Source organism: Schistocerca gregaria, chromosome 6 (assembly GCF_023897955.1).
Source record: "Schistocerca gregaria isolate iqSchGreg1 chromosome 6, iqSchGreg1.2, whole genome shotgun sequence".
Classification (NCBI taxonomy): Eukaryota; Metazoa; Arthropoda; class Insecta; order Orthoptera; family Acrididae; genus Schistocerca; species Schistocerca gregaria.
Window position 1 is genome coordinate 381972669 of NC_064925.1, and position 26567 is coordinate 381999235.

General features: G+C 37.6%; 1 protein-coding gene across 1 annotated transcript in view; it reads right to left on the bottom strand.

Moving 5' to 3' along the window:
• Nucleotides 1–295: 295 nt before the first annotated feature.
• The window catches only part of LOC126278094 (SUMO-activating enzyme subunit 1), a 54551-nt gene continuing 28279 nt past the window's right edge, over nt 296–26567 (bottom strand). Inside the window, exons 3-6 of the mRNA XM_049977940.1 lie at nt 17489–17748; nt 17180–17349; nt 15423–15567; nt 296–581 (exon numbers count right to left, since the gene is read on the bottom strand). Coding sequence (XP_049833897.1) covers nt 422–581; nt 15423–15567; nt 17180–17349; nt 17489–17748 — 735 coding nt within the window. The 3' untranslated portion in view covers nt 296–421. The remainder of the gene's footprint in view (nt 582–15422; nt 15568–17179; nt 17350–17488; nt 17749–26567) is intronic.

The following is a 26567-nucleotide window of genomic DNA, read 5'->3' on the forward strand; positions in this document are numbered from 1 at the left end:
ACGAGATAAGCAACAACCTGAGCAATCTTGTGTGCCTTCGCTTGACCTACCAATGTAAGCACTTCAAGTGCAGCAAGTATCAGCTTAGTTTGGTCACACTTGTTGTTTGGTGATGTTTCTGTCCAAAACAGAGTTTCTGGCTTTTGCTATTAACAAAGGTGGTAGGGATTTGTAGCATCAAATGTGCATCTTAGGACTGTAATGTTACACTTACAGAATTTGATATACCTTACAGCACCTGTGCTTTTATTGAGCAGTAGGAAAAACTTGAAATAATATGGCGAAAGAAACCACCTTACCAAAGAAATGAAAAACATATATTAAATTAATTTATGAAAATTTTTACAATGGTCACTGAATTACATACAACACTGAAACAGTTAATTCGAAGTACACAAAACACAAGAATTATGAACTAAAGTCAGTTGCCAAGACAAGCAACATATCCAAGATTGTTTAATGGATTGAAAAAGAACATGTTGTTATGTGGTTGTTCTTTTTGAGAAACTGTCTTTATAACTTCTTGAGCCATAACACCACCCACAATTGCACACACAGGGCTCACTTGTGAGAATAGGCATCTGGAAAATAAACACAATACGTATGTGAGTCATAGTTGCACAATATTTAAATGGAGTTGCAAACTAAAATCAGGAGCAAATAAAATTGACACAGAAATACAGTTTTCATTCTTATAACTTTACACAAAGCAGATAAATATTATTTACATGCAGTCGAAACAAGATGTGCAGTGGATGATTCAAATAAACATTTGACATATATAAATCTTTGGCAATGGTAAGAAGCAAAAACTGAGAGAAACTACAGAAGGATTGACAGACGCTTGAGTTCCAGACTCTGGACTTTTAGCATTGACACTTACGTGTGAGACACAAAAAAGACAACAGATATTACCTGAATAATTGAGAGCTTTGATGTCCCCTGAAAGCCATTCGTCTAGGGAACATCAGGGGCAGAAACAATGTATACAGGTGGTGTGTGCTTCAGTGTTGTCATGTACTTGGAAAAGTAACTGCTATACCATGTATTTTCTTTCTTCTCAGAATGCATCGTGCTCATGCCTTCGTAACTTCTCTTACTACTGGGAAAATAACTCCCACATTGCTGAGATCTCACTACTGAGGCAAAGTCAGTTATGGCATATATGTTCAGCAGAGACTCAGTATCGAGGGTGGACATAAACTTATAATTGAGTTGTTCTATTAACCACATAACCAATCCCTAGATGGAACAAACTTCAGAGAATCAATCAATTCACTAATATGTATTTTCACCAATCATACAGCCATTAATAGAGGATACTTCAATCATCCAACAATCGAGTGGGTTAAGTACAGTGGTGGGCATGAGAGAAGGTGAGAAGTTTTGGAAAGATCTTTGATGTGCAGCAACATACATGCTGCACATTTTCGTATTACGAAAGTATAAATTCGAATTGCACAAAACACATTACGTTAGTTTCCAGAGCGTTGAAATTGAGACTGCGATGTCCTTTTGTAAGCCAGTAGTATCTCATGCCACATGATCTCACCAGCCGATGGCAGCAGGTATTCAGAGCATAGGGCACATGTTATAGTCAAGCAATAGGAAGATCACTGTCACATAGCATGAACACACAAAGAGGAAAAGTTAATGGTTTACATTAATATACATAGCTACAAGAAAAGCTAAACTTTCACATATAATACTGGTCTCTAAGATTAATAAGCTACAAGAGAAGCTAAGCTTTCACATGTAATATTGATCATTCTTTGCGTGTGTTATAGTTTATGATGTATCACACAAATGTGCCAGTAAATTTAAAATGATGACATAAATGTCTGGTCTTCTGAGCTTGAAATTCTTGTAAGTGGCTTATGATATATCACACAAATGTGCCAGTAAATTTAAAATAATGACAAATTTCTGGTCTTCTGGGCTCGAAATTCTTGTAAGTGGCTGGTCCTCAGTGTTCAGTTTTCATCGGTCTGTGATGTCAGAAATTCATCCCACTTTTTCACATGGAGCATAATTCATCTTGCATAAAAAGAAATTTAGTTTTTAAAGTAACACTTCATAAACCACTGTTCGCAATACTATCCTGAGACTGTTAGAAATAGGTTCGATTTAGCATTTGGCAGAGAGTGCCAGAAAACAGGCATTATTGCGCATGTGCAGCTGCAGTGGTGTAGGAAGCCCACATGCTCATATGTATAATGCACTAAGAGAGATTACATTACGCCATAAAAGAAACAAGGCATCAGAGGATACTCCAAGAGCACAGGAATTTCGTAAGCCATACTAAAATGCATAATTCGGCTTTAAGTGCACATTGGTTTTTTCAAGATTCACAATGAAGTAGGTCCCATCTGATATTAAGTTTTTCAGTGTGGTTTTCTGGGTGTAAATTTTCTTGTAGTAAAAATACTGTACTACCTCACATTTGGTTCTTTATTATGGCATAATTTCATACATGGCACTTGAAATTTAGCGAAAAGTTGGAACTAGCCAATACTGTAGAATGAAACACTTTGTTTCAAATAAATTGATTGATTGCCTCAGCGGAAAGATTAATAAAGCCAGATTTCTTTAGCGAACTGACAAAATAACTTCATTGTTCTGCAAGGCGATTAATGCTTGATTGCTAATAACTCCGAAATAAAATAAAATCAGAAAACTGTACTAAAAATATATTTTTGCCCTCTGTAATTATGCGAATGAGTTTTAATTGACTTGAGAGCTCCCAGCCACAGAAATCTGTTTTGTTTTCATTTGACGAGGCAGCTGTAAACAAAGAGGAAACAGGAAAACCACTTAACAAAAACATGGGTCCCCACTACAACTCTGCACATGCGCGAATCTAGCAGCTAGGGCATGTGTTTTTTCTCGTTAGCATCCGGCTGCTTGCTGCTACTGCTCATACAGCTAACAGCCACACTTCGAGTAGGGGGAAGCGGGAGAAGCTACTGCTCATATGCGAGTCAACTTCGCATGCGCATGAGCCCATTGGCAACTGGTCAAACTAACCTAATGTAAACAGTTGTGACGTCACACTCACAGAAAGCAGTTTACTGTTACAAAGTATTACATAGTCTTTGTCCTAAGACCTTTGACACATTTTTTTGCTGTTTGCAGACGCTTGTGCGTGCATGGTGTTTTGCTTCTGTAAATGGCGCATTTTCTTTGCCGCTAAAGTTTTATTTTTTCTCTCTCTATATTTTATTGCTGCAGTATCATTCACCAGTAGCGGGTACAGCAATATTCTTTGCTAGAGCATCTATTCTTACCAGTCAAAATTACAAAAATTTAACTGAAAGCTAAAACAATGAAAAATTCCCAGGTCATATACACCCTGAACACAAAGCTTAGGACTATAAACAGAAGATGTTAAATGATGTACATTTGGCTGTCAAGAAGGCAATGTGAGAAGCCTCCAGTTGCTAATGCAGCAGAATCGTATCGAAAGTTCACTCAAAAAAACCAAAGGAATTCTGACCATACGCAAAGGCTGTCAGTGGCTCCAAAGTTAGCATCTGTATACTCAAGGATGCTATAGGACCTGAAACTGAGGGTGGCAAAGCAAAAGCGGAAATACTTAACTCCATTTTCAAATGTTCCTGTACTAAGGAAGATAGAGAAGTATTGCCCATGATTCTCATAGCACTGAAACATGAACTGGGGTTGAGAAACATCTAAAATCATTAAGATTTAACAAGACTCCAGGGCCTGATAGAATCCCTGTCAGTTTTTGTATAGATTTTGCAGCTGAGTAGCTTTCACTTTATCTGCAGATACTTGGATACTTTTGAACAAAAATCTCTGCCCAGTAAATGAAAGAAAGCACAGGCCACAACATTCTACAAGAAGGGCAGCAGCACTGAGCCACAAAACTACGCCCAATCTCTGAGGTATGTCAAACAGAATTATTGCTTCCAAGCCAACCAGCACACATCCTGAACAGTCTGGAGACCAAGCCTAAGTATAGCTCAGGCCACAATGCTGTGTTAAAAAGACTGTGCCCGAATATATCTCAGGCCACAATTTTCTTCACATGTGAGCCACCTATTGATCAAAAACTGGACTCATTTCGTACACCACCACCACCACCACCACCACCAACATACTGACGTCTCACTACCTGTCCCCTGACAGGTGCTGCCTTCTGTAGACAATTTCCAGAATTATTTTGAAAGAAACAGTAGCAAACATAACAGCTGCTATTGTGACTGGCTGTGCCATATGTTTGCACTCACATAATTTCGTGTGTGTGCTTGCTAGATTTCACAATTTACTGTATTTCTGCTACAAATACACCAGGTTTGTTGCATGAGCAAGAATTCTGAAGCTCAAGAGGTAGAAATTGCTCAAAAACTCGGCTCACACTTTCTTTTTGCAAGGAAAATTATAGTTTATGTCATTATTATTTTAAAACTTATGAACTGTCAATAAACTAAGTATGAAAAATAAATCTTGAAGTTTGGTCTTTTTTTTTTAATGTGTGTTACCCTTGCAGGTATATCAATTACAAATGTGCCAGTAACATTTTAAATAATAGCATAATTGACCAGAGTTTTAGACCCAACATTATTCTAAGTGGCTGATCTTCAAAGCATTAATCATTGATCATATGAACCCCCAACTTGTGTTTTTATCACGTCATTCTGAAAGCCATGGATGAAGGTAATCAGGTGGATATAGTATTTCTTGACTTTCAGAAAGCATTTGACTTGGTGCCACACCGAAGTTTATTCTAAAAAATTGGATCATATGGCATATTGAGCAAAATTTGTGACCGGATTGATGTAGGCAGGATACAGCATGTTATCTTGGATGGAGGGTCGTCTACTGATGTAGAAGTACATTCAAGTGTCTTCTGGGGAAGTGTGTTGGGACCCTTATTGTTTACACTGTCTATTAAGGATACAGGGTACTTTTCTGGCTCAATATTATGTACAAATCAACACCTACTTCTTTCAGGCACTGTTTATAATGTATGTGTTTTACAGATTTTTTGTTGTTATCAGGTAACGCTACACATTTTCTAAACAAATTAGAAGTATTTTGAATATTTTTAAACCTGATTAGGATTATTAAAAAAATTACAAAGAAATTGATGCAATTTTTTTCCAGAACTCTTCCTTAAATTAAGGTACCATTTAATCCAATGTTATACATTTGAAAGAGACCAAATTTTTACCAGATATGCATGACATGATGGCTGAGGTATTAGACATATTTAATTCCACCTATTATGTATACTTCAAGGATAAAAAATATCACACCTTACATTTTAGTTTTTATAATTTTTTTCCTAATAAAAATTTTATTTTTTCTATAATTTTGTTGATTCTCCAATAAAGCTTAGGCCTACTACATAAGTATGGACAATTGCAAGTTACAGAAAAAAAATTAGAGCAATGCTTTATAAACTTCAGGAAATGTTTGTACCTGAATTCTGAAAAATACAGCTTGTGGGAAAAGATATCAGTCCAATTAAACAGTGCCTCAGAACATTCCTAGAGCATAGTCTTCATCCTGCAGCATTTCTTCATCTTCCTCTTGGCACACCTTTTAGCACTTCTTGCCTCTTTGGTAACTCGAATAGCAAATATTTCAGCTTCATGCACTCATTGTCTGTCACACGCAAGCAATTGATCTTCCATATTAGATCACATTTTATGCTTACATTTCTCAGGACTTCCAACTTTCCTATCTTTCCATCACTGAAACACATTACTGCATCTAGTACACCAACTTTTAATGTATTCAGTCCTACAAAAACATTCTTGGGTAATCTTTCCCATATGCAATGGTCAAAACTTTCATTCGTATTCTGAGTGCCCCCATGAAGACATTTACTAAGCAAAATAGGGCCGCTCAGATCTCTAAAAACTTGTTTTATTTAATTCATAACAGGTTCAGAAAGAGAATGCTTGTGATGGTATATTTGACCACTTTCTTTTGCTTTTTGGTAACCACACCAAGAATCTGCTCCTTCAGCTTTCCTCATTGCTGTAACATCTTTCAGAGGTGCAGGTCATCTAATGGCCAGTCCAAAATAACAATGAAGGAGGTCTATTTCAATTTATGTCAATCTGCCTTGGTCAGCCAGAGATTTTCCATCTGACAGCGATTTTCCTTTCATTTCTCTTTGTACCTTCCTCAATCTAGCACCAATCCTCTTTTGTCCATAACACTCCAGTTTTGTTACCAAGGAACCACCATAAAAATAGAACTCATTAATTTTACTGAAAGCATTAGAGTCTTCATCGCCTAGGTACTTTGTCTATCGAACTTTATAAATGGGCACCGACCTCTGAAATATTTTTAGAGCTCCATCACACTACATACCTCCACAGCAACCATCATAATTCTTAGATAAGCACTCAATATCAACAACTTTTCCATTTTCCAGAGAAGTAGCACTTGCAACACCATTCAAAGAACGATGTCCTCAATACTGCCATGTTTCATAGATACTTTAGACACAACCGTCAAGGCACCTAAAAGTATTTTTATTTACTTGGTGAACCTGCTGGGAGGAGGTGGAAAGTCCATCAAACTACAAAACGTTTGAACAGCCTCTTCCTATTGCAGGCATTGCATACATTAACTTCAAATTCACATCATATGACTTGTGCACAATGTTCGAAGTCATTTTTGAGGTAGATTTATTGCAGGATCTTCACAGAACTAATTTTGCTACTTTGTTGTTCAGTTATTTCCGGACAGCCTACACCATCAGTCGGCCGGTGTGACCGAGTGGTTCTAGGTGCTTCAGTCTGGAACCGCACGACTGCTACGGTCGCAGGTTCGAATCCTGCCTCAGGCATGGATGTGTGTGATGTCCTTAGGTTAGTTAGGTTTAAGTAGTTCTAAGTTCTAGGGGACTGATGACCTCAGATATTAAGTCCCATAGTGCTCAGAGCCATTTGAACCTACACCATCACATTGTTTACATTTTGCCACTTCCTTTATCAAAGCAGATAAGATGCCCACATCAATAACAACAAATCCACTACAAACAGCGTCATTGTTAACACAAAAATTAGAATCACCAGGAGGTGTGGTATGTGGGAGTTTCTTTCCTGAAGAACTGATACATAGGTTACTTTCAACAGTATGGCTTACTTTGTATGTGAACTGGTTACCATGGAATTTCCTTTTATTGAATTTCTTGATGTGTGGCATAGTTTGTATTTATTGCACACTAAAGGATATGTACTTCCACAAATATATGTAGCACTTGGGTAGCAAACATTCAGTAACACGTGAACAAACTGTTTCAGCATAACAAAAGTAAATACTAGCAAAGATAACCGTTTACATACACTAGAAACCTGCACCGTTACCAACATACACAGCATATCATACATATAATCGCTGGAAACAGAAAGTTCACAGTTCTTTAAAATTTGGTACTCTGTAATGTATACATCAATGTAATCAGGAAAGACTACAGAATTTAATAAAGTCATAAAACATTTTGATTTTTCCACCATTTATAAGTACTTTGTATCCTTAATGGTCTGAAAGACAATAGTAACCTCACAGTTTTTGCAGATGATGCAGTTATTTATAACAAAGTACTGTGCGAAAGAAGCAGCACAAATATTCAGACAGATCTTGAAAAGATTTCAAAGGACTGGCAAAGTGTTTTAAATGTTCAGAAATATAAAATTGTGCTGTTCTCAAAATGCAAAAAAGTGAGCAAAACTGGAATCAGGCAATTCATACAAATACCTGGGTGGAACACTTTTTAGGAATATGAAATGGAATGATCGCACACACACACAGCTGTGGGTACAGCAGGTGGCAGGTTTCAGTTCATTGTCAGGATACTGCTAAAAGACTGTTAGTTTGCAAAAGAGACTGTTTATACAGTATTTACTCGAATCTAAGCGCACTTTTTTTTCTGGTTTTTGTAATCCAAAAAACCACCTGCGGCTTAGAATCGAGTGCAAAATAAGCAGAAGTTCTGAAAAATGTTGGTAGGTGCCGCCACATCTAACTTCTGCCGTCAAATATATGTAGCGCTACACAGGAAAGCTTTGCACGCACAAAGATAAATACTGGTGCCAAAACCTCTGCGGGTGGGGGTGGGGGGTGGAAGACGAGCTTTTTCTTTCCCTAAACATTCTGAATTTTTTCCTACCTGTGAGAACAGAATGATTGCTAATAGGAACTTTTCTGAATTGTGAATCACATGCAGTATTCTCTTCACCATAAGAATAATATGAATATAAACATTTTGCCGCATATTATTTCGTGTTTGCTGCTATCTCATTTAAATTCTGTCTGCCTAATAAACTACGAAACTAGAGTGAGACCACAGCAAACGCGGAAGAATATACATATCATGTCATGTTTGTATTCCTATTATTCTTATGCGTAATATTGATACAGTCAGAAATGAAACACAGCAATAGATTTTTAAATTTAAGATGACTAATTTCTGTGCAGAATGTAATGTACTAAAAAAGCATCTGCAAAGATTTTCAAATGGAGAAAATTTTTCGCTAAACTCTCGTTCAGAACATCTTCTATCATACGCAGTCTATTATTTGGTTCTTGTTGATCATTATCAAAGAAAGCAGCAGTGTAAGTAACAACAAATAGCAGTCTCTTGCCATTATTTCGCTAATGAGACACCTCCCCCCCTACCCTCTCTTTTTGTGTGTAAGCGGCGGTAGCACGCACAAAAGCAAGCCATGCCGCGAGCGGCGACAGGCTGTAAATACTCATTATCAGAATGCGACAAACAATGCATGACACAGTACAGTAATGCATCTTCAGCTTAGAGTGACGTAAACACCTACAACAAAGAGAACAGCACTTATCAGATCAAAGAAAAATAAGCAATCGATTCAAACCAGACGAAGCACGTGAAAAAGGAAGGGTACCTGTATAAATACGGACGGACACATAGCACTGGCTACTGGTTAAGCTTAACTGCTAAGCTTACGTCTCTAACCAAACTACTGTAGCTGTATCGTCATTCATTCGACCTACATTGTGTCTCATATTACAATGGACCAACTTTGTTTCAATTTGGATGTGCGGCCTGAAACTTTTCTCTCCCCTTGAATTTCGAGTCTCAAATTTCAGGTGCGGCTTAGATTCGAATAAATACGGTAAATCACTTGTGCATTTCATCCTCCAATACTGCTCAAGTATGCGGGACCTACACCAAATAAGACTAATGTAATATTTAATGTATACTACGGAGGGTGGCAAAAAAGGGCACAGCTCTGTTTAACTCACAGATGCCGATTACCCTTCAAAAGCTTGCTTACACTGTTTCAAGGTAAGTGAAGAATCTATAGATATTTGAAAGCCTCCTAACTAAGTGCTAACAAGGGAACTGCAAAGAAATGATCACACAAATCGCTGTGCATACAGAGGCATTTAGGCACTCATTCTTCCAGCAATCCGTATGCAACTGGAACAGGGAAAACACTATCTTACAATGCTATGTACCCTCTGCCATGTGTTTCAAAGTGACTTGCAAAGTATAGATGTAGTTAAAGGTGGGCTTTGTCTCTTATCAGGTGATCTACACAATTAGATGCCTTGGTTGGCTCACAGAATATGCCAACTGGTAACTTTTACTGAAGTTTTTAAGAGTCGCCACATGTTGTCATGTAACACTTTTTCAGGAAAATTTGAATGTTTGTTCAAAAGAGAGATAAGAAGATAGTATTTTACTCTCTCTGAAAACACTCCTTGGTGCAGGGATGTACTGAATTTAAGGATTAAGACCCTGCTCATTTCATTACAGCAAACTTTTAATGGCTTGCCGGAGATACCATCAACTTCTGCAGAATTCTTTTTCTTCAAAGAATGAGCGTCATTTTTCAAATTTCTTTAATTGTTATGGTGATTACACTTATCTGACTGAAAGGTACGGTAAAGCCATGTTTCAATATACACGTGGCATCACCTGCTGGAATTTATTTGAGCTGCGACAGTTACAAAATATTTGTCAAGAGTCTCAGCTATTTCCTTGTTGTTAACTATTTTTAAATTGTGAATGTTAAGAATAAAAAATGGAATATCCAGGATGGAATGTAACAATATTATGAAAAGGGAAGTTGCTATTCCTCATATAGCGGAGATGCTGAGTCACAGATAGGCACAACAAAAAGACTGTCGTGCGAAAACACAAACGCAACTCACATGCATGACTGCAGTCTCAGGCAACTTAAGCCACAGTGATAGTGCCTACCTGCGACTCAGCATCTCTGCTATATGGTGAGTAGCAACTTTCCTTTTCATTATACAGTTAATGTTAAGAATAGTATTTCTGACAGTTTTGGAGGGAAGATCTTCTGTTCCTCTCTCTGTTACATTCCAAATTGTCTTTATTTTGCTGTCAGAGCTAATCGCAAATTTTTTTTAATTTCCTGGTTACTTCGGGCAGGATTTTAGAATAAGTTGTGTAGTATTTTATCTTATCACAATTACTTCAATTTTTTGGTATTACATGTGGCTCTCTCTGCCTCTGACAGGATGTTTTTGTTCCTTTACTGAGCCATAGCTTTTTAGTAACTGCTTGGTCTGAGCTCTGTCTTTTTTGGGAAAATACTTTCAAAAAATTATGCCATATCACTTGTGAACAAATTGTACTTTAAATTAACATCACTTCCAAGATTGCCATGTCTCCAGTCAGCTTTCTCTAGGCATGGTTTTGAAAGTCTGAATTCCACCTTTATTTTTGTCACTGCAGGGCATATATGCAGATAAGAAACCTGTGTTAAGTGATAATATATTCTCTTTCAGAGCTACAAAAACTGACCAACCACAAGGAAATAAAACCCAACAAAAAACAACATGTACAGAAACAATATAGTACAGTAGCTTCTGAAGCTCTGAAATCGAGATAGCGATACGCGTTCATTAGCCAATCACAGCTCTATCACATAATCTCGCCAGCCAATGAACGCAGATATTCAGGGCATAGGATGTGATGTAGTCAGCCTATAGCAACATCACTTTTAAATAGCGCAAATACACAAATACCAGATCCAAAGCAGCCAGCAAAATAGAGAGGAAAAGCAGCAAATTGATCCATGGCACTTAATGCATATCCACTAAACAATAAGTCAAGGAAGACAGTACCTCTAGAAGGCTGATTTGAGGCACGCTGCCTGTCTCTATGGTCAAACACACTGCAAAGTACAAACCTGTACTCCAAAGCGGAAATTGGACAAGGGCACAAACTACAGTATAGTACATGGAGAGCACTGAATAAATTAATAACAGGAGTATCAAAATGTAAAGTAAACATGGTTAAGTTGGGCTATTCTGAACATGTCCAGAGTGAATGTCGAGGAACACTGACGACTGAACATTTGTTCATGTGCCCATGAATGGTGTTTGTTTGCACAGTGGGAAGATTTACTTTTGTGTAACGGTAAGACCATTAAATCTGCAGAGTTTTGGAAGAAGAGTATTTAGATTTTCTTACTCGGACATGGAAAGTAAAATAAGTAAGCAAGTACATAAATGGGAACAATTAATGGCTTAAATTAATAAACAGACAGCACAATTGGAACAAAAACCTAAGCTTTCACATACAATACTGGTCATCAAATTCTCTCTCTCTCTCTCTCTCTCTCACACTGAGGACTCGGTTAGGCAGGATCCTAAGAACACAGCCTAAGTTGCTGCAGCTGAATATCTTGGACAAGCACAATTATAAATTTAACTGCTGTCCACCAAACTTTTTGTGGGTTACCTGGCTAAATAAATGTTCCATTGAGCACTTCGAATTTCCATAGTAAAACCAATTATGTGCGAAATTGCTGAAGAACTCACATTGCACTTTTGTCTGAAGGTTAATTATACTTTTTACTATTGTTCCTGCATAATCTGTTATCTGTGAAAGAACTAAAATAAGTATAGAAAACTAACCCTGAAGCTTGGACTCCTTTTAGTGTGTGTTCCCTTAAAGGTATATGAAACACAAATGTGCCAGTAAAATTTTAGATAATTGCGCAAATGGCTGGTACTCAAAGTGTTAAGTTTTGAATGAGCCTCAAGTGCCCTGTACTTTAAAAAACTGATCATACGTTCTCACAAGTAACATAACTCACCTTGGGAAAAAGGAAATTGACTTTGAAAATAATGCTTCTCAAATCACCATTCACAATATTTTCCCTTGACTTGATAAAAAATATAAACAGTTGTGATGTCAGACTTATCAAGAGCAGTCAATTGTTACGAAGTATTGCACAGTCTTTGTCCTAAAGACTTTGATACATTTTGCTGTCAGCAGACATTTGTGTGCACTGCGTTTTGTTGTAAATGACCCATTTTCTTTGAAACTAAAATTTTATTTTGGTGTTATTCTCTTCTTTATGTTTTATTGCTGCAGTATATGGGATGACGTAGAATTATTTGTTAAAAAATCATTTCTTATCAGCTAAAATTACAAAAATTTAACTGAAAAGTAAAACAATGAAAAATTCCCAGAATTCAAAAAAATTCATGGGTTTTTCCCCATATTTCCCCTGGATGAAAAAATTCCCAGATTCCCCGGGGTGTATACACGCTGTACTGTTTTAAAAAAGATTTTAAAGATCTGGCTTAACATTGCACTAGGACGCAAAACTGCACAAAGGATTACCTAGCAATTTAAAGTATATTCATAGTTTTAGAGTCCACTCAATAGGGCAGACAGAAATTAGAAAAAGTGTATGCATTAGAAGGTTACGACGGAAGCACTACAAAAATAAACACTCTTTGCTTATTATTACAGCTGCCACTGTAGTTTTCCCTAATTTTACCGACTGTGTTTGTGCCTTACCAAGCGCTTAAGAAATCTGTCAGTCAAGTATAAGAATTATCTTCAAGTCAACACTGACGAGGATGTTCAATATGATCCCCTTCTTTAACACATCAAGATTATGATAGCTGCATTTGAACAATTAACAAAATACAACACACAAAGAAATTACTGACATTGGCTATGAGTGTGCATTGATTAAATAAATGGGGAAAGTTGAAAATTTGTGCCAGACCAGGATTTGAACTGGGTCTTACACTTCTAGACAGATGCACGAATGACAACGCCATCCGGTCACAGTGATCCTTGCAACTGCATAGACTACCATAGCAAGCCTCCCATCAAATTCTCAACTTATCCACACATTACTAATGTACTGCCATTTGCCCTCATTACTCGCAGCATTTTGTCTGAAAGAACAGACAGCACATATATACAATTAAGGCAAAAACAGCCAATGATCTCTTCAGTGGGGATGCACACCAGCTCGAACTTTTAAGAAAATCACTGAAAAGCCACAAGTAATGAGAATAATGGCTAAGGGGCAGTATAGTAGTAGTGCATGGGTAAGTTGATAATTTGGGTCTGACACCAGGCGTGTTAGGGTAGTCCATGCAGTTGTGATGATAATTGTGTCTGGGTGACATAATGGTCACTGCTTCTGCTCAGCAAACTGGAGACTCAGGTTCAAATTGCAGCCTGGCACAAGTTTTCAACTTTCCCTATTAATTTAATCAACACCCACTCACAGCCCGTCTGTAATTCACAGTGTCTGCTGGTCCTTCAAAATACTCTCCACAACTGATACACCACTCCCAAAACAGTTTCCACTTCTGGAAGCAGTCTTGGTTTGCCTCTTACTGGATTGCGTGAAGTGCAATCTGTGAATTTTCTTTTTCTTGTCTATCATTGCAAATCTTCTTCCTTTTAATGGAGGTTTCAACTTTAGAATCGCAGGGGCCAGTTCTGGAGAGTATGGAGGATGAGACAGCACTGCATTTTTTGTGCAATAATCTCGCACAAAATAGGGATGAACGTGTGTGTGCATTACGGTCATAGAAGAGCCTAAAATATTTTGCCACATTTCAGGCCGTTTCCTTCTCACTCTTCATTGCACATGCCACTACACGTCCCGATAGTACCATCAATAAATTGTTTGTTCCTGTGGTACAAATTAATGATGAATTAATCCTTCAAGGTCAAAGAAAACTATCAGCATGGATTTAACATTTGACATGATGAGCTTCTTTTGGTCTTGGATAACCTTTCCAAACGCACTGAGAAAATTCAACCTCGGTCTCAACATTGTAACTGCAAACCCACATCTCATCACCAATTATGATTCCCTTAAGGAACATCTTATGCTCATTTGAGTGATCCAAAAGCTCTTCACAGATTCTGAGACAAAGGTCTTTTTGGTCTTGACTCATGAGCCATGAGATGAACTTGGCGATGACACGATGCACTCCAAGATGCTGTGTCAGGATTTCGTTACATGACCCAACTGAAATGTTACATTCTTCTGCAATATCTTGGACAATCAGTCTTAGATTGGCACACATAGTTTCGTTGACATTCATGACATGAGCATCGTCTGTAGACGTTGACGGGTGTCCTGAACGAGGGTCATTTTTAGTTTGCATCCAGCGATTTTTAAACCGTGTGAACCATTTGTAACACTGTATCACTTTTTGTGTCTCTGAAACGATTTTCTTGAGTTTAATGCAAAATTTAATGCAGATGTGTTGCTCCTCTAACTCACTCATCTCAAAATTCGCAAACCAAACAAAACAACATTTTACTCAATACAGCACTGAACAATAACTCACAGACATACAACAATGAAACTTCTGGCAGTTACATATTACACACAGGTGTATGCAGGGAAACCGACCACACGTCATTCCAGCAAACCATTGGTGTTAAATTGTGAAAGTTTTGGAAATTTTTGAACAGACCTCGAGTAAAATTTCATTGTCATCAATCCAGGGAAAAATATGAATACTCTGGATTAAGTAAACAGAGAAAATGAAGGGTCAAAAAGCATCATAAAACTGGAAACTATACATATTATTGCAGCAGAAGTATTCTGAGACTCAAAACAGTGCAAAACAGAGCTTACAAAATACATGCGAGTCAAAAAAGTTTAATCAGTACAATGGAAAACCAACCAAACTTGCAAATTTCACTTTTTTTTATTTACTAGTGATTAGTATCATTCTGGGACACCCTTTCAAATGATCCAGATAGCAAAAATGGTATTTCAAAAAATACAAGAACCATGACAAAAATATATATGTATAATGAAGTACAAATGAACAGTTATCTGTAGGTGCTGTAACTATTCATTTACACTTCATACTTGTTACAGTGCATGCAGATAACTGTCCTTTGTACTTGACAATACGTATATATGCTTGATATAGTTCTCGTATTTTTGGACATATCATTTTGATGATGTGAAAATGGGTCCCAGCCCAAAACTAGTCATCAAGAAAATAATAAAAAAAAGCTAAATTTGCAATTTTGGCAGGTTTTCCGTCGACCTTATTAACAGAAGCTGCTGACTTACAATTATTCCAGGATGCTGGAAGTTTGTAAAAAAGTTTAACACTTAGAAAACTGATCATACCCAAACATTTTATCAGGGATCATATCATCACGAACGCCGAGCTTCTTCAGTTCTTCGGATGCTAATGACTTAAGTTCAGCAATTTCTTCCTCTCGTTTGCTGGGGTTCAATTCACGTCCTTTTTCATCACAAAACTTCATTAACACTGGAAAAATGAAATAACAGCTTTAACAATTCTCAGTCAAGACATCAAACTGTCACACAATTTTAAGCATAAAGAACTAATATCTTAGCCTAATCTGACGTTTTCACATGGTGAATTGAGTTTTGAGCATGGTGGGTAAGGTCCAGGAAAGTACACTTAACCGCCCCCCCCCCCCCCCTCCCAGTCAAACAGAGGCCTGTGAGATAACACAAACTAGTGGAAGCGATTTTTTTTTTTTTGGGGGGTGGTGGGGGGGGGGGGGGGGGGAGGGGATAGAGCGATTGCAAAGAGGGTGAGTAGAGAGAGTGGATGGGTAAGGGTGGTGATGTGGTGGTAGAGTGCAATTGTGGAAGTGAAGGAAAGAAGCAAAAACCAGAACTGCATGTAGTGAGCACAGAATATCACAAAGGGTTGTTCAAATTAGATTGCGTAATCTCCGAGAGTCACAATTTCAAGTCAAATCAGTATGCACATTTATTTTGAGTAATTTCATATCCATTAAAGCAACTTCAATTTTGATTTACGATTTGAGTCAATGTTTATCTAATTTTTTCTGGTTTGTCAAGTCTTGACCAAAGTTTTAAAAAGATTAATTTTGTTAGAAGAGTAACTGATACCCAGATAGAAAATCAACTGTCCAACTATCATAGCCTTATTCCTTCTACATCTTACAATGTCTGTTTGCTCTTGGTGCTGGAGTGTGTAACTGGAAATTGTGCTGAAATGTGAATTCACTGGACATAGAGGATGCAGCATCTCCTTTTAGGTAAATACATTATACTGAAGACAGAGCAAACTTTTTCTGTTCAGTATTTACCTGCAAGAACTGCAGATGCCACACTAGTGCAACTTTTATTATCATAACAACTTTGTAGCATATCTACAGTTTCTAACAAATCTTCATCAGTTACAGGGAAACCATAACAGGTAACCAAACAAAATTTTGGATTAAAAAAAAATGCTACGTCAAATTCAGCTTTAGTCAAGGACAATGGTGATTATGATGCCAACAGTAGTGTTACCTCCAACAAACTAGATGCAGGCTGAACCCTTTTCAGTACCTTCAAATTCCCCCCCCCCCCCCCCCCCCCCCCCCCAAATCATCATTTTATCTAATCTATCATTTCTTTTTTCCCCAGGTATCTCAGCAACATGAATTATTATACAAAATTCCAGCAATTGTATTGGGTATTGTAAAGATCACTTTTACTGGTTGCTTCACCTACACGCGAAACAAATTTCTGCTTAAAAAAAAAAGTGGCCACAGGCTTTATAATGTAAGTTTTATTTTAATGAATGAAGTAGAACTGAATGTTAACTGCACAATCAATTTTCATTTTTTAGACATCTATTACACAAATAAAGGCCAGAAGTGTCCACTATAACTACTTCACTTTGTGTGAATTAGCAAGTATATGTGAAAGTTCTATATTTGATGTAAAGCACAAAATTATTTTTCATACAGGCTTTGGCTGACAGACTCTATTCTGTGCCCATTACTCAAGACATATATCATTATGAAATCCAATTTAAAGTGGTGTTTCAGATGTGACCACTGTTAAACTACATTCTTTAATGCAGAAAGAGAGCAGAATTAATCGTAAGTACATACCTTTCATAAGAAAGTAACAACAATCCATCTTAGAAAGCTTGTTAGAATATTGCTCAGAACGCCAATCAACTTCCAGAGCATCTCTAAATGGAACAAATTCTGCTGTATTTTTCACTGTTAATTTAGTTTGTTCGCCTTTCTTTTTCTCTGCAGAATGCTGAATTACATCTCTGAGGCAAAAGAAACAAAAATTTTCATAAATATTAATTTACAATAATACACAGATCTCTTACTACTTTACTAACGGCTTTTTCTAACTGAAATGATTATAACTTGGATCAAACAGCACTTCATCACTTTACTACTTACTCTGCATACTCATGGAGCAGCAAATCTGCAAACGTGAATCCAAAGCAACCCCAGACTCCACCACAGAGAAACTTGACTCCAGCTAAACGACAGGCGGCATTAATTCTCAGTGCCTCAGACCATGGTCGGAGATCTGTTGCTACGACAACATCGAACTGTGTGAAGTATGCATCCTGCTTAGCTGAAACAGCTTCTGTGTCTGCTATGACTTCCACCATTGGATTCAAACCTTTTACTCGCGTCAGTGAAGACTCTGCTCTCTGAGGATAAAAAAGACAGTATCTAGTATTACAGGTTTTCTTTGGTGGTCCACCATGTACAGAAGATAATCTTAGCAAATGATCAAAATCTGTAGAAATGAGAGTGAATGTGATCAGAAGTAAGGTAAAATTCCGTTTGCCCATTGCTCATTAGTTTGTCAACTTTAGAATGATATTCTCACTTCAGTTTCAGACCAATTGCCAGCTTACGCCTTTCAATCCACTTGCACCTCTCATTTCCATCTTTCATACATAAATTTCATTGTCGTGTACATCATATTGCTCAGGTTTATCTACGACTTGCCTGCATATTCTTATTTGAACTTTGGCTATTAATTTCTTCCGTTTCTTTCTACTATCAAAAGAAAGCCTGTTAGGCTTGCTAAAAAGTTGCTGTTGTGCTAATTAATCAGCAAGTTTTCCTCTGCTCTAACAGCATTAACACCAATTTTTGATGTTTTCAGTACTTTTGTTGTATCAAAGGTACAGTAGTACAACTTTTAACGATCTTCAATATACATCGTATCAAACTGAGGAAAAAATATTTTTCATATACTCACTTCCATTTTCTGAACCATATAAACACAACTCTTCATAATGAGCAAAGTCACTTACTCAGACAGAAAATCAAAATAAAAAAGACCTAAAAAGCAGTAACAAATTAACCAGGTGATACAATGTATGCAGCTGTGAAATGTTCTCAGGCCCTCACCAGTCAGAGGTAGAGGTAGATGTACAGGTACGGGTAGAGATTGAACTGATGCTAAGAACAAAGCACGAGTCACCAGTTGCTTCTGAGTCACTCAGTCAATGAAAGCATTGCTCACAAAAGGCGCGAGGGTAGACAAGCTGCAAGCTTCACACATAATATGGTCTCATTCACAAATAATAACTGCACGTCTCTGAAGTGATCATTCTTCAGTTAAATCTGTATGCTAGGTTACAATAAGGATGCAACACACACTTTCCTTTTTAAATTTTAACTTTAGCAACAAGTTAAATAATACCCATTACAGAAAAATGAATCTCCTTCTTGCAACTATTCCAGTAAATGATTGTAAGCACAGCAAATCTGGTGATGTTCAACACACCACTGCCAAAGAGTATCAATTAATTTCTTAGTCCTGTGAATAACTGAGTGTCATAGCGCATCAACGTTGGCAAATCTGGCATGACTGTCATTGCTCTGGCAACTACACTAATATGTTACATGCGATTTTTATTAGCTTTAAATAAAACGGATATCAAACCTAAACAAACAAGTTCAGAGCAAACAGTCATGGTTTTGTTAAATTTACCAGAGTATCACAGAAAGATGTGTAATATGTTGCAAAAGTTGTTTACAGAAGTCACAATGGCTGATTCTCAGGAAAGAATCCGGGAATGTACAACACCTTAACAGATAGTGACCAACGCTCAAACAGGAATTGTGAAAGTAGATTTGACTGGTAACAGCTCACACAGTGGCATATCAGAAGTCATTCTACCCATGCTCTATCCTCAAATAGGACTGGTGGAACTTTTACTGACAGGATAATATATGCCCTCTATCACTGACCTCACCAGGAACCAAGGCGTGTCCCCCCGACCCCCCCCCCCCCATCCTCTCACACACACACACACAAATTTTAAGTGCATATTTCCACATAGCTACAGGAACGCAGCACTACTGAAAACTATCCTGAGTGGGGAGACAGGTGCAACAAATATGAAATATTGATTTACCACAATGAGTATACATAAAATATAATGAAATCATACGCAACCAGTTGCCTAAAATTAAATTTCTTGACCTGTTTCGGGCAATTAGTGCCCTTCTTTACAAGGTTATACCCATTGCATTATTTGCGATAGGCACTGTTGTTTGTAAAAATTATAACTTATTTGGTGACAATACTCAGTAAATGTCTGAGGATGGCCTTGTAAGCTGAAATCCGGTTAACACAATAAAAATTAATACTGTAGAACAAAAGCACAGCTATTACAAGGCACAAAAAATTACTATCAATAAATCCCACTATTTCTTAACTGTGACAAAAATTTCTAATGTGAGAAAACAACAGACTCCACAAGACTTCCTGCTCAGGCATAAATGAAATAAATAAATTAATTAAAAGAACTTATATAGTTTGAATGCCCTAGTAACATCAGTCAAATTGACTATATGATGTATGGTAAGAGCAACGGAATATTACGTCTTGCAAGGGAAGGCAAAGCCACATTAATTTGAAAAAGGTAACCTGCTCATGAAGAATTTATTCATAACAGTATTGTATGGCACTCTTAACACTGCTGCGTCTTTGAATCTCAGAATATCCTGTAACAACTGAAGACTTTGACAAGGCCACATTTTACAATACCAACGAGTAATATCTCATCAAACAGCATGGAAACGTTGTGAACACAGTCAGTGTCATAATGTGAAACCTAATGAGGATTATGAACACGTTGAAAATGCAGTGTGGAGCTTAAGACCATTCTAACACGCACAAACGCATCTGGACATCAAAGAGAAATGATATAACAGAGCACATTAACAACTGTGCCTCCAACAACATGCTGGAATATAAGGCAGTAGAGCCAAACTTGCAGTCAAGTTACACTTTTGTATGAACCTCACCAAAATGTGTGTGTGTCATTTTCAGTATCAACAACTTATATTTAACCGTAAAAGAGCACCACCACAATTTATGGGAAAGCCTCTTCCATGTCAGCAGCATGAAATAATTTTCATGAGTTGAAATGACAAAGGCTATCTCCCGACGTGAACTATGTGAAGAACATCTAATAGCAGTTGCAGTGTTAGAAAATTACACGAGAAAAAGATTGCAGACGATGCACACATCAAATTATTGACAACATCTGGTAATTACCCAAATAATGTACCAACTGTAGAACACACAAAAATGTTTACAGCAATTTGTATTTTATAATGTGTCAAATTAACTGTCAGTGGGCTTAAACCAAGAGATTTGTCTCAAGTAGTCCTAAAAAATTAAGCACTGCAGCAACTTTGGAAATGTGACAAAGTTAAGAGACTAGCTGCAATATGAACCCCAATCACCTGTATCTGTCTGCCGTGTTTTGTCTACCCAACAAAGCTGCAACCACTACATAAAAAGAAATACCAGTTGTGATAAAAAAGATCACTCTGTTTTTGGTAAAGACCAGGTTTCTGAATAACAATCCATTGGATGGACAATGCAACGTGTGTAATTATTATTCCCTGTTGTTCTTTGGAATGTCCAGACTCAAAGAAAAGGCATTTACTTTTTGCACAAATCAGTGACAAAGTAAAAGCTCACAAAGAATTAAAAATGTTGACTTTTGAACACTGATTATTATTTTTGTATTGCGATAGTACAAATTTGAATTCCATGAAACACTGCATGTTACTTTCCGAAGAATTGAAATCGAGACTGCGAAGCGCTTTTGTAAGCCAGTCACAGCTCATTTATGTGGTCTCGCCAGCCGATGACAGAGGTTATTCAGAGCATTGGACACGTGATGTAGTCAGCCAATAGCAATATCATTGTTTACTAGTGCATACACGCAAATAGGAAAATGGTCATTTTTATAACACAACAGAATATAATTCATGAAGTACCAATATCAAATGCCTATTAGGCCTACTACAAGCAAAAAGCTTTATCTTCGTAAATAGTTTCACACTTCATTCATATGCTCCAGCTTCTCAAACATGAGATCAAAAAGCAGTAGTAGTAATTTTTTAAATAAATTTGGAATCGTCATATTCTTCCATAATTTGTGTAATGGCCCTGTTTCTTATCCTTCCTCTTCTAAAAAATACCAATCTTGTCTTCACTAATTCTGTAACTAATGCTGCCAGTGTCAAAACTTATTCTCTGGTTAATTCACTCCTCCTGCCACAATCATCGGTTTAATTATTCCGCGTCTATTCTCCGGTTAGGCATTATTACGTGTTCGTACATGTTTTCCATGCTACTCCCAGAATATAACTTAGGCAGCTGCTACCGGGGCTGTACAACTGGCTCTTACTAGTGTAATGGTCTAGCCAAAAATTTTCTGTCAAAATTTCATTTTCTTGAATATACCGAGAAGATAATACGTCCTGTTAGTCATTTATTCCCACTCTGGTAGTCTGAATCTATGGATTTTGCTGGTAATTATAACAGTGCTGATCATTCGCAAACCCAATCAACCACATAATCAGACAGCGATTGGCATTCACTCGTCCGGCTTTATTCTGCTCAGCTTGTATAGCCCTGTCCGCATCTGTCTGCCAGAAAGTTTATTTCTAGATGCAATGGGGGTTCCCCTGGCAGAGACATGACATACACTATGCACGCATTCAAAAATCAACTTACAATTCATTCAGAAATAAAGTTAAGTTTTATTTTTGTTTGTTTTCTCTCGTTCATGTTTTATTGCAGCAGTATTATTCTGCAGTAGCTGGATACAGTAACATCCTTTGTTAGAATATTGTTTCTTACCAGTCAAAATTACAAAAATTTAACTGAAAACTAAATTTTTAAAAATTCCTGAGTTTTTCCCGGTTTCCTCCCAGACGAAAAAATTCCTGGGTTTATCCCGTGTCTCGCGGTTGTCCCGGGTAGTATATACCTTGAAGAAAAGATAAGCTTTGGAAACACAGGTCTGACCATATCAATCTCGAATGTTTCAGTTTTAGAATACACTGCAATCTCTCTTGCTGGAGCACTGTCTCGTATACCAATTTTCTGTGTTTGGGAGGTTATCGTGTGAGGTGGATGGTGCAAGTTATTTATTGTATGAAAATATTTATGTCCCCTGATAGATTTGTACTAGAAACACTAGAAGAGAATGCAATCTGTGCTATTTGTATTTCCCGTATCACTGTATGTTGAAGCATGGTTCCGTGCCCTTTCTGGAGTCGAAGCACCATGTCTGGATGTCATTTATGGCACCTATTCTCTTATCGTGGCTGTGTTTGATCCTAATAAGAATTTGAATAAAAAATCAAAATGGGCAAAGCATTGAACTGAGAAACAGAAGTCTGACAAAAATATTAAAGAGGTTCAAGCAAAAATCAGCCTTCTCATAAAATGAGATGCCCTTCAGACAATGGTCCATTACAGCCAACTTCTCATGCTGTGCCTGGCTTATACGTTGAGGATGTTCAATAAAGCATTCTCACATGGTGTGACATGTCTGCCCAATATGACTTCCCATACTGGCACACGGCCTTACGTACATCAAGTTTTCTATGCAAAGGTAGCCTCTTATTGAATGTAACAGATTCATTATTTTGTCAGTAAATGAAACACATACTTTGGTTAGTCTTTAAACTCTTGAAGACATGCTGCTTAAGGGTGGCAAGAAGGACCTCGCAGAGGATGCCTCCACATCTTTCTTTGTATCTCTACACTGAAATTGCTTTAATCGGAACGAATTACATTTGTTTATAAGAGTAACCATCCTTTTGGAACTGCATTCTAAGACGTTTCAGCTCACCTGGCAGGCTGTTGGGATGTGATATCATATGTGCTCCATGTAGCAGAGAGGGTAAGACATTAGCACAATGTGAAGGGTGACGACAGCTGCAACAACATTTCTGCATTAGCACATGGAACAACAACCGGCATTATTGCAATAGCTAGTGGTATGACAGGCTGCAGCATCCTCTCCTCCACCAATGTCACTCAATAGTTCTGACAAGTCCATGTAATCATGAGAAACGAATTTATGCCTCCATATACTCTACGAAGAGGTTCATTGCGTGGCTGATCCCACCTCTAAGCACATGTTGTTATTGTTGTCTTCCAGTAAGTTATACAATTCAGTGCAAAAATATGACCAGTCTCTGATCTTGGTAACATAGGCTTCAAGGATATTTTTGATTGCCAAACTCAGACTGTGGCACCTCATATGCATTTTAGTCATTGTCCTAAGAAGGGCAGTCAAACATACATATCCCGGGTCACCGACGACCTCCGAGGTCTTAACCAACAGTGGAATTTTGTGTGCTAGCACAGTATTGTGTTATAATCAGATTCATTAACTAGACATGATGACACTCATCTCATTCCCAGCTAAGAAGTTCAGTCTAAAGCTCTTACCAAATCAGACGCAATACTCCACGATGTTGTTCATACAGAGCAATCACTTCAAGTAGCCACATTGAAACAACAAGTGTTCGATGACAAAGCAAAGTAGGCAAACTTACTAACCAATTTTAAGTGTACCAATCATCAATGGCAGTAGCTTATCATCCAACAGTACCAACAACCTACAAACTAGATAGCAGTTTGCAAATGACTGCCCTATAGTGAACAGATTGGTATTATAGGTAATGATAAGCAATTCACATACATTGGTAGCTGCCCAGAGCTCAGAACAGAGCTGTCACCATTGACCCTATTTAGTACATGTAGCTCCAACAACAGACCACTCCTCCACTGCATCATCGTATCTAACCCTGACTAGCGGTAGTAAACATTGCCCCAAAAATTACGCAAATCGTGCTCCAAGTGTAAGAGGTCATATGCACCATAATGCAAAAAGATAAATTTGCAACAAGAAGGGACATCTGGCATTTCTGTGCCCAGATTGATCAGATGTCAGTCTGTTGTAGAATTTTCAAGCATTTTTTCTGCTAACATGTTATGACATTTCTGGAGAGCGAAAACCTCCAAACTCAACGATCATGTGAAACTCAGCTCACTCCATTTGTCCAAGGGACCCAGAAAGCATTAGCTACAGGTGCTCAGGTGCGTGCTGTGTTGCTCGACTTCCAGAAGGCACTCCATACAATTTTACACTGCTGCCTAACAATATGTAAGTGTACAGAATATCAAGCCAACTTTGTGATTGGGTTGAACGGTTTCTAGGAAATATAACACAGCATATCATTCTGAATGGAGAGAAGTCTTCAGCTGTAAAAGTAACTTCGGGTGTACCCAGGGGAAACCATTACTTTTGACAATATACTGATAAAAGATCCAAGTAGGTAATGTCAGAAGTTTCATGAAGCTTTTTGCAGATGATTCTCTTGTATTCAGAGAAGTCACAACGTTAGAAAATCATAGTTAAGCGCAGGAGGACCTGCACTGAACCGACACTTCGTGTGTGGAGTGGCAATTGTTCCTCAATGTAAATAAACATAATGGATTGTGAATATATAGCACAAAGACTGTATTCTACAATTACAAAATTCAGAACAATCAACGTACAAAGTTGCTTCCACAAAATATCTAGGAGTTCATGTATGTAACAATTTGAAAGGGAATGGCCAGATAAAATTAATCACAGGTAAGGCAGATACCCGACTAAGATTCACTGGAAGAATCTTCAGGAAATGTAATCCATCAACAAAGGAAGTAGTTTATAAAACACCAGCCAACGCCTGAATTTTGCTTGTCAGTATGGGATCTGTATCAGATAGGTCAGAGAGAGGAAACAATGAAGATACAAAGGAGAGCAACACATTTCGTTACAGGCTCAGTCAGTAAGCACAAATGAGACACAGAGATGCTCAGCCCCAGTGGCATTCTGGCCCTAGCTGCCAGAATTGGCAGTTGTGTGTGAGAGATGTGTTTACTTGTGTGTATGAATGGCGTGTGTTTCTCTTTTGCTGATGAAAGCCTCTGTCTTTCAATTGTGCCCCCCTGCAACTTAACATTTCTTCTTTATGGTAAGTGTAAGCAGCAATCTATCTTTTCCTACACTGGTGATATTCCTACCTGGAGTTTTCATTGTTGAATGAATTAACTACATTTTCAGTGTATGTGCAGATAGCCTTCTCAATTATCAGAACTCTCTAAAAATCTGAACTGAGACTTGGACAATATACTATTTGTTGTCAGATGGTTAAGAAACTGACTGTATATTGCCTTTTCTAAAATTTTTGAGAATGCTGGCAAAAGTGAAATTGGACAGAAACTTGATGGTATTTCTTTATCTCCTTTCTTTAAAAAGGGCTTATATTCAGCATATTTCAACCATTCAAATTTTCCCCCCTTTAAACAAATGGTTACACTGAGAGCTTAATATGTTACTAAGCCCAGAAGCACTCTCGCACTACGATGTTCTGATTTTAACAATTTTATGGTGGACATTACTTCTGCTAGGGTAGTGAGTGTCATATTCATGTTAGTGAAGTAATGTGTACTGTTTCAACTGAGGTACTCCATGGCAGCATCTACTGAACCTGACAACTCCATCTTTTCTGAACATTTATGAAAGTTAGTTTTGTACCACTGCCCACATCTGTAACCAATGTATCATTTGCTTCTAATGCTATTTGCCCCTCTTCATTTCTGGTTCTTTGATTAAGCATTAATATGTTGCTATTAAAAGAAGAAATTTTCTTGGACAGCACATATATTTGACAAGGGTATAACTTCCTTTCAGCCTCTAGCACTTCAGTCCACTGAGAAGAACAAGAGTATGGTTATTCGAAACTGATTAACAGGTACAAATCTTAATTTGCTAAATAAGTGATCTCAGCAACTATATTATGTATCTTTTATTGATCAACTAAACACACACTTCACATACTTCTCGCTATTAGAACGTGGCATTTCCTGTGGCTAAGCTCTGCAATGTATATAGCTGTTTAATTTGCTCAGTTCATTTGCCCTATTGTGTCTGGATTTCTCTCTCAGTAATTGTTGTTATTTGAACTGTTCTCATATCACCTTGTCTGTTCTCACAGTTCTTTGAACTACAGGAGGTGAACACCAGTTTTCTCACACTTTTGTAGAAGGTAACAGATTGTGAACTTTGTGGGAACTCTGCAGTATTTTCGTGCATCATACACTTGTACAATGTTTTGTGTGCATCTGTTGAGAGATGAA